Source organism: Poecilia reticulata, linkage group LG10 (genome assembly GCF_000633615.1).
Source record: "Poecilia reticulata strain Guanapo linkage group LG10, Guppy_female_1.0+MT, whole genome shotgun sequence".
NCBI classification, from domain to species: domain Eukaryota; kingdom Metazoa; phylum Chordata; class Actinopteri; order Cyprinodontiformes; family Poeciliidae; genus Poecilia; species Poecilia reticulata.
Window position 1 is genome coordinate 2,722,413 of NC_024340.1, and position 8,846 is coordinate 2,731,258.

General features: G+C 38.9%; 2 protein-coding genes across 4 annotated transcripts; one reads left to right on the top strand and one right to left on the bottom strand.

The window, feature by feature from the left end:
• Positions 1-4,951: 4,951 nt before the first annotated feature.
• foxi3b (forkhead box I3b) lies at positions 4,952-7,301 on the bottom strand. 2 transcript variants are annotated; one of them, XM_008419584.2, is made up of 3 exons: positions 6,892-7,301; positions 6,266-6,815; positions 4,952-6,155 (listed from the first exon to the last, which is right to left on the bottom strand). In XM_008419584.2, the coding sequence occupies exons 2-3, from the start codon at positions 6,777-6,779 to the stop codon at positions 5,593-5,595; spliced, it is 1,077 nt and encodes a 358-aa protein (XP_008417806.1). In that variant the 5' UTR covers positions 6,780-6,815; positions 6,892-7,301; the 3' UTR covers positions 4,952-5,592. The 2 variants fall into 2 exon arrangements, with proteins under 2 accessions (XP_008417806.1, XP_008417805.1); XM_008419583.2 differs by having other exon boundaries at positions 6,266-7,301.
• Positions 7,302-7,837: 536 nt separating this feature from the next.
• On the top strand, positions 7,838-8,846 carry syce3 (synaptonemal complex central element protein 3). 2 transcript variants are annotated; one of them, XM_008419586.2, is made up of 3 exons: positions 7,838-7,944; positions 8,249-8,371; positions 8,505-8,846. In XM_008419586.2, exons 2-3 carry the CDS (start codon positions 8,266-8,268, stop codon positions 8,681-8,683), a joined length of 285 nt encoding a protein of 94 aa, XP_008417808.1. In that variant the 5' UTR covers positions 7,838-7,944; positions 8,249-8,265; the 3' UTR covers positions 8,684-8,846. The 2 variants fall into 2 exon arrangements, with proteins under 2 accessions (XP_008417808.1, XP_017162469.1); XM_017306980.1 differs by lacking the exon at positions 7,838-7,944 and having other exon boundaries at positions 8,090-8,371.

Sequence of the window (8,846 nt, forward strand, 5' to 3'; positions counted from 1 at the left end):
GGCTTGACGTTCTCCCCTACCGTTTACTAAACAGCCTTGATAGGGCTCCAGTGTTTTAGTAGAAACACAGGGCATACGTGCAAGCGTGTCCTCGTGTGTTTTGGGTTGAGTCGCTACCAAGAACATTGGCCTTCAGACCAGGAAACGGTTACTGAAGGTGACACCGTGGACRTCTTCTAACTGAGGGCAGAAAAGAACTTGCACGGGGAGAAGTGCAATCCTTTCGTGCAAATTCAGAATCAGGACAGGTCTCACACAAATCGGATATGCATGTCAGATGTAGGGTATCATTCTTTGCTTGAGTTTGTATTATAAACAGCACACTGTTGCATGCACTTCACACAGAGACTTGTACAGAAATGCGAGTGTGTGCGAGTGCATGTGTGCGTTCCGTTACTTCGACAGGTGTGGGGAAGACTGCCACGAGCCAAGCAGCAGGTGGAGAGGAGGAGGATTTTAATAGATTTAATCGTATCAGTGTGTTTAGCAATCATTCTCCTGCCTTAGGCAAGGAGCTAAAGTAACACGTGAGTGATGGATGATGAGTTAGGGTATCCCTCAAACACTGAGAGGTCGGTTCATCCCTCATGTGGATTAACCACAACTGACTCTCATTTTATGACTTGTGCCATAAGCACTATAATTTTCTACCACTTAAGTAAAACCTATGTACCTCTTGACAGGTGATGGCAGTTGTAAAGAAGTGAAAGTGCTGCACCGGCTGAGGGAAAAGGCCCGAAAAGGAGGAAGGGGGGAAAATTCCAGGAGGTAAAACACATAAATGTGTCAAACGTTACTTTTCAGTCAAAAAAAAAAGGGAGAGGTGGGATCATTTGGTGCAAACCGAACAACAGGGAAAACGATAAGGGAAGTCCCAAGGTATGGAGGCAAACCGACATGTGGGTTTTATTAAAAATCAAAGTGACTTTGTCTCTTCTGTTTTACCGTTTGTCTACAAACCCTCATCTACGACATCAGCCCGTCTCTAAGCTTTTCATCCTCTTCCAAGGTGCGAATAGCAGTTGGAAAATTTGCATTGGTTTGAAACTGCCTGAATAAGACGGCTCCGAGGGATTTCTGCTGTCAATGAAGTCACAGAGGCTGAAGCTCTTAAAATGTTTCAGTTGGCACAAGGAGAGAGATCCCGCTGGATAGGTGGATGGCTGGGGAGGGAAGGGAGCCCAGCTGTTCTTCTTGCACCTATTGGTACTTGTCAGCACAAAGTCTGAACGMGAAATGGGGAGAAACGACAAAACATAACAGAAGGTGGTGTATGTTCAGTTTAGGAAACTGACTGACACGCACAATTTATATGAGAGAAAGCAAGAAAGARGGACAGAGAGGGACTTTGTTTCTGAGCAGGTATTTTCTTTACCATAGTGATTATTTTTGCCCCTCACCCTAATCACAGAAAAAATCTTTGTTGGATTTACACAATGAAAAGATTGTTTTGATTGCTGACAAGCTTTTCTGTGTTCCCACTGGTAATTATTTTGTGATTTTTGTATTTTATTTTTTTTTTGTTGGCGATGAACTCCATGTTTTTGAGATTGGAAAGTTCGCTCACTTCCCTCAACAGATTCTCTATGAAACTGGTAAAATAATAATAATAAAAAAACAATAATTTAAATCTAATTCTGCTAGGGGTCGGATCTGCATTATATCAGCTTTTGACTAAACCCCCTTACAGAGCTAACTTGCAGATCTAATTTGAGAAAAAAAAAAACCTCACAAACGCACCCCGTTCAAATAAAAGTAAAGAAAAGAAAGTCATCCCTTGAGATATCAGGATATTTTCAGTCAAACTCTGCTGGGCTCTAATAAACTGTCATTGGGRAAACATTAGGTCTTTCAGCAGGATCTAAAATATATGACTCAAGTTTTCAAAGTTTTTAGTGTTTCTATATTTCCTTAAAAACTACTCCAATAAAATATATATTTATTTTWAAAAAATTTTTCTTTCTTTCTTTTTTTTTTTTTACATTTGATCACGGGATGTTGTATTTCAACAATCATATATTTCTTATATCCCTCATTTCTATCATTTAGACATGAACAACTCAAAACAGCAACTTTCTATTTTCCTTGCCCAGCTAGACTGGCTCCCGKATAAGTTTTGACTTGAGAGAAAAATGATCCTTAAACAAAGACCCCCACCCATCCATCTATCWGTTAGGCTTTATACTTGTTGATTCCTGAGGCGTAACTGGGGGGGTATACCACCTATCTTTGGTTATTACTCAGTAAAAACAGCTGCAAACCCAGGACAAGTCTTACCACAACCCCCACCAGCCCTACAGACAACATTTAGTTAAAAACACTGAAAAAAAAAACACTTTCTCCTCCTCTCTCTTAACAGAATGTAAATCTGGTTGCAAAGGGAAAAAAAMCATACAGAATCATATGCCAAATATTTCCATTTTGCTAAAACTTGGATAAATTMAAAAATGCTCTCAGGCTGCTGGTACAAGCTTTTTGTTTCAAGTCCCACACTTTTATTAGTGGTACATCAAGTAAAAAGAAAGGCTTGACTCATCAGACTGAGCTACATGAATTCATGTTTTCAAATTTCTTATGGATTTTATTATCTGTTCGAAGGCAACTTTGCTGGAACAGCTTCTTCTGTTTTTGCTGRAAWKKKGGKKKTKKYSRRRAAWTKRWTKRWTTTWRRWKGKTTTYYTTTTTTTTTYYTTTTTTTTCCATGGCATAGTTTGCCTTATGACATTTCGCACAGTTAAATCTGATATGGGCAAAAACCCAACACCATTGAGAAAGCAGGAATCTRTGATCCATGCAAGCGAAACCTTGTCTCCTTTTCTTGTTATTGTTTTGAAATCAGTTATGCAAATTTTAACAGGCTGACCTCCTTCCCCTGAGACATTTTATCATTAGTGCCAAGATGGTAAATTCCATTTGATTCACCTGAAAGACAATTTTTTTCCCTTCTTTCTTCTCTTCTTTTTTCCTTCTCTCTTTCTTTCTTATTTCTTTCCTTCTTCTGCTCTGTCTTTCTTTTGTTGTCTCTTCCTTTCTTGTGTTTAATGTAAATGTCGGTCTTGCTGCCTGTGTTTCAGGGTAAATAAAGGTCTAAGGGAGACATCAGTAAAAGGACTTTTGTTCTTATTTATGTACCACACATAGAGACGAGTTTCTGACCAAAATAAAACCAGATAAGATTATCTGATTTTATTTTTTCCTCATCTTCAGCTCAGTGTAATTGCTATTACAGCTGGGGGTGAGACGAGGTGAGAAGGTGCTATTCAGGACATCATTTTAAACATCATAATGAAGTTTTTTTATATATATTTTATTTGGATGAATTATATTGTATAATTCTGAAGTCTATAAAGGAGCCATATGTTACTCAGATTGGAGGTTTGGTCAAAGTTTTCATAATTCATTTATAGGCCTAATTAATAATGAAGGCACTCTGCTTTTCTTCTTATCATTCTTTACACGTTGATCAATCTAAATTAGTTTTATGACAGACAAATGCAGTCATGGTAAGAAAGAATACTGTCTTTCAAGCCTTGGGTTTGACATGTTAGCATATGAAACATATTCCACATTGTCCTTATTTATCAAAAAAATCTGAAGTGATAATCGTAAAACTGTGAGAGAAAACTAAGTACCTCCTTGCTGCTTCCATCAGAATGATGAGAGAAAGCAGCAGCCAGCCGCTGTTAACCACATGTTACAGCAGAAAACAAATTACAGTGTATGACTGTTTTCAATAAATTATTTGCCAATTATTTTTTATGCACTCAAAGATTCAGGCAACAATAGAATAGAATAGAATAGAATAGAATAGAATAGAATAGAATAGAATAGAATAGAATAGAATAGAATAGAAAGTTGAGGCCATTTTTTCCATACCTGCGCAGATCTGGCCTATGAAAGCTCAGCATTGCTGTAACATTGATGACTCAAAGCAATTGACTGTCATTTGTTGCTGTATTCTTCACTTTTAGATGGTTTGCTGCAAGGTCAGGGAATTCTTGCACTTGGCTGAGTTTAGAAACCAGTTACTACCAGTTATCACTTGGTAAAAAAGTTACCTAATGGTAACTTTGAATAATAAACTGAACTTGACAATATTGTTCAAAAGACAGGATGAAATGTAATGGATGTAATTGACTATATAATTGCCTATGTGGTTGAATTTAATTTACAACATATTCCTGTATATAAATTGGCTTTTTTTTTGTTTTGTTTTGCAACGTGCCTGGAAACAACATAAACAAAATTGAAGTATATGAAGATAATAAAGGGGTATTGCATAATACAGGCAAATTCAAAGTTGGTGTCTGAACTTTGCTGTTTAAATCGGTGTTAAAACACCTGATAAATAAGTTGTCTGTCCTTGTCACTAACATGTACATACAGAGAAGGAGGGCAAATGGTCATAATGATCTTATTCAGAATGTTCTATGTATTTTGTGTATACAGTAATAAAATTATCTATTGTATATGTATAAAACTTGGATAAGATCATTTTATTAACACATTTGCTTTTTTTTCTTTTATTTTTGTATTTTGTTTAATCTCCTTAATTTCAAACCTTTACTGCTTATCTCCATTTTAAAGTTTTCATTCAGTCAGCAGTATCTGTGTGTGGGACACCCACAGATTTTACTGTGCTGTGCTGAGGAGGGAAAAAAGCATGGGAATGTAGCTTTTCACCGTTTAGGAGAATCAGTTAACTATCCATCAACAAAGATCAGGTTACACTGACACGTTGGTTCCACACTACTGGTCATTGCTTTCACTGACGGGGCTGTTTTTTGTTGTTTTGTCAGTGTTTATGGTCTCACTTTCTCTTTTATAGCCTTTTTGTAGATGTCTAAATAGATGTATGGGTCTGATGTTAGACAATAGATTGATATATTTATTACTTCATAAATGCTTAATCCCGGTACGGCTATTTTAAAAAATTATGAGAAGAAAGATGTATATCAAAAAGATTTTATTAATGGTAAAAACACAATATACAGCATGAAGCCACACCTTATTAACTCCTTCTGTTTAACAAAACTTTTACAAACAAACAAACAAACCAACATTTAGGTGTAACAAACTAGAACAAGTATTTACAAAGTACAACTACCACCATTATATTACACTCCCAGACTGTAAATGAATCCATTTGTTGCAGTACTAAAAACAATGACCGTCTCACTACTACTTGTTTATTATTTTTGCGCAGGAACAACACAATCTTGACATCACTGTAATTCAACTACCCCTCTGAATAAGCTGTCTGTCAGCGCTGAATGGCATGGTGTCAGCAGATTAGAGCTTCGTCAGCTAATGTTGACGCAGTTCTCGCAGAGATATATCTGAAATAAAAGCTGACGGGATCTGATAGCAAGGCAAGCCYCGTTTTTTACAGTTGGACAATGTAAGGCCACTATACCTGAATCAGCTTATTTTGTGAGAATCSAGCACCGTTTAGTATGCTCATGTGTTATAGCACTCTCACCTGTCTATGTCAGCAAAAAAACACWATGTTTTGCCAAAACGAATACCAGACATTTGAAAGATCCTTCCAACAGTCTTTCCTAAGACATCATGCCCTCCCCTTACGTCTCCTTAAACCTCTGTGCCGTCTCGATGATAAATGATTCCAGTGGAGCTCAGAGTAGGATAGAAATGTCCACTGGACCCAGTGTACTGGCTCAGAATGGGGCTAGAATAACCTAAAGAAGAGTGGGACGGTGAGGATGTGAGCACAGAGGGAGCTGGTACCTGTGGTACCCACTCTGAGACACCTGAGTTGGGGGAATAGTTGCTAAAGTTTCCTGGCTGGGTGGGTCTGTGTGGTCCATCTAGGGGAAGGTTAATCTGCAGCGGCCTGGTCAACCCATCTCCCCCAACCTCRTTTGCAGTAGAAACTGTAGACATTTCGGACAAGAAGCTGCTCAGACACGGCGTGGGACCCGACAGTGAAGGGGAGGGGATTCTGTCCGGTGTCGGGGACATGGCAAGGGCAGGGTGTTTGGGGCTTCCCCTTTCACTGTCTACTGACTCTGGAGGCCCTGAAGCGCCGTCACCACTGTTGAGGGAGTCAGACTTTCTCTTCCTTTTACGGCGAAAGTTTCCATTGTCAAACATCTTCTCACAGTTCGGGTCAAGTGTCCAGTAGTTGCCTTTACCTATTGGACAAGATGCAGTTTAGATTTAAGATCAAACAACAAAATGCATGACTCAGTCAAAATCTAATTAAGTACAATGATAAAGACACAATTTGATCTGAGTGTGTTACCTGGATCGTCCTCGTCTCTTGGCACTTTTTTGAAGCAGTCGTTGAGTGACAGGTTGTGTCTGATGGAATTCTGCCAGCCAGCTTTACTCTTGTTATAAAAAGGAAAGTTATCAGCCACATACTGGTAAATCTGACTCAGTGTCAGTCTCTTGTCTGGTGCTCCATGGATAGCCATTGCAATCAGAGCAGAGTAGGAATAAGGTGGCCTGACCAGCTTCATCAAATCTTCTTGTGAAGGAAGTGAGAACCAGCTTAGTTCCCCCCCTGGACCGCCAGGTCCAGCTGGTCCCAGGTAGGGTCTCTGCATGCCGTAGTGCTGAGGTACAAACGGTGGGCCTGGATTTCCAGGTGGGCCATTGCTGGACAGGTACGAAGAGGAGTTGATCCCGGAGCTGTTGAACCAAAGGTAYGGGTTTGGAGATGAGGTGGTGTAGTCGCTCAGTTCATAGGAAGAAGGAGCTGTCCGCTGAGGACTCGGCAGGGACGGAGGAGGGTAGTAGCATTCACCGTACATGCTGAGCTCTGGCGGTTCCTGGCCTAAACTTGGAAACTGTGGACCACAACGAGGAGGTGACTGGTTCTGGGTCTCAAATGAAGACATCATCAAGTTTCTTTCCACCTCTTACCCTCTTCTGATCTCTCTGTTTGTTGTTGTCCTTCCTCTTCGGCTAAAATTACTGACAGTTCTGCCAGTTCCTGAAAGTCTTTCTTTTTCAGAAATATTGACTGGTCATCAAAATAGGTTTTTCTTAGTTTTAATATTGAGGACTGTTCTTCTCCAATCCTTCCTTGTCTGCTTGTCCTTGCTCTATGTCAAGGTGTCACCTGTCACAAGGTATATATCTTCTCATTTCCCCGCCCCAGTGTATCTTGATTGGTGCTTTTTCTAAGGTGAGAAGCCTATGGGTTTCTCTCTTCTTTTTTTTTCTGCTGTCAGCTAATTCAGTCCCCTCAAGGGGTTTTGTTCACTCTCACTTAAATAATTTTCCACTCAATTTGATGGCCTGGCATAAACTCATTTCAGATTTCATTTTTTTCTTTTGTGTGCACAATTGGCTACAAAACACTTAGAAATGTACAAGCTGAAAACAAGTTTATTTTAAAATTTTAAAAAGTGTTTATAATAAAACTTCAGTTTTTTTATTGTTTTTTTCCATACAAATATATTCCCATGTTTTTATGTTTATGATTTTTTTTGCAGCACTATCTAAACAATCAGATTTACAAAACATGCACAGTCTCATTGTTAACATAGACATGTAATACAAAATAAAAAAAGAACCAGGGAAGGCAAGGTATCAGTTAAGCTGAAGGTTTTGTGCTAGTTGGAAGCTCCCTAAATCAAATTTTGTGTGGGACCCCAACTCAATTTTTCATAAAAATGAGAAAAGCATGAAAAAGTAAATTGCTTATCATGTTTGTAATGTGATTGTYCTTTTCTCAAGAGGTCAGAGGTAACAAACACTTGTTTTATACATTAATTAATTTGAAAATACTAATTTTAGAATTTCTAAAGCGGGATTTTAATTGACGTTTTATCAACATATTTTAGCATTTAATAGCTTGCTTTTTAAGGCAGGCAATGTGCTAGGTCGACAAAAAAAAAGAAGCTGGAAGTTCGCGCGCTCGTTATAAATTAGCCGAGAACTTTTTTCTGAGCTCCGAACCGGTTTTCRACGGTGAGTTTTAAACTCTGGATAAACTAATAAACAGTATTAAAATTTAAGTAATGGAATAAMTCCAAAAATAAGCTTCAGTAAGTAATTCTCGTGTTTTGTCATGACGTTAAACTACCCCGTTTTCCCTGCAGCTGCTGCCGTGGTAACGTAAAAGATCTTGCTAACCCAACGGTCTTAACGGCTTTCTCTAGGAGCGCAATATAAAAAGCATGACTCATTAATGACATTAATGACTATAACTTTGCTGCGACGTCTTTGTTTGGTTTATTTAAAAGTAACGACATAAGTTATGTCTTTAAATCAGTGCTACCTGTACGTAATATGGAGGATTCATCATGTCCTATGGTGCCTTCACGGAGCAACACCGACATGTATAAACTGAATAAGGAGTTGGAGAGAGTGATTGAGGATGTTGAGGACATATCAGGTGTGTAGCCGTTATATTTAATCACATTGCKCTGCCACTCATATTGCTACAGCTAATTGCGCCATAATGGGGGAGGGAAAAAAAGTTCCATTAATTTAACAGCGTGTGTTTATACATCTTTGTCCACCCGCAGTGCAGCTGACCTGGATGGCTTATGACATGGTGACGCTGCGGACCGGTTTCGAGGGAGAAGCGTGTATGCGGGAGCTGCAGGAGGCGTACCGCAGATGCAGGGCGGCTGTCTTTGGGGAGGCTGAACCGCAGCCGCAGATGGAAGCTGGTGCTGAAAAAGCTGACTCATCACAAAGTTAAACTGTAGATTAAGTCGTATTARATTATACTCTGATTTATTGCTTCCATGTCAAAGTGCAGTAGCTATGACTTATTTACATGAGTTTGTCAAGTGTTAAACTGTTCTATTCTGTTTGGATGAATTCTGTTTGGATGAATATTTTAAATAAAGAAGCTARTATGT

Bases quoted from the DNA above. Each gene is read 5' to 3' on its own strand.
- syce3 (XM_008419586.2), top strand. From the start codon at position 8,266: ATGGAGGATTCATCATGTCCTATGGTGCCTTCACGGAGCAACACCGAC. The intron at 8,372-8,504 runs GTGTGTAGCCGT...GTCCACCCGCAG, and splicing joins GGATGTTGAGGACATATCAG to TGCAGCTGACCTGGATGGCT.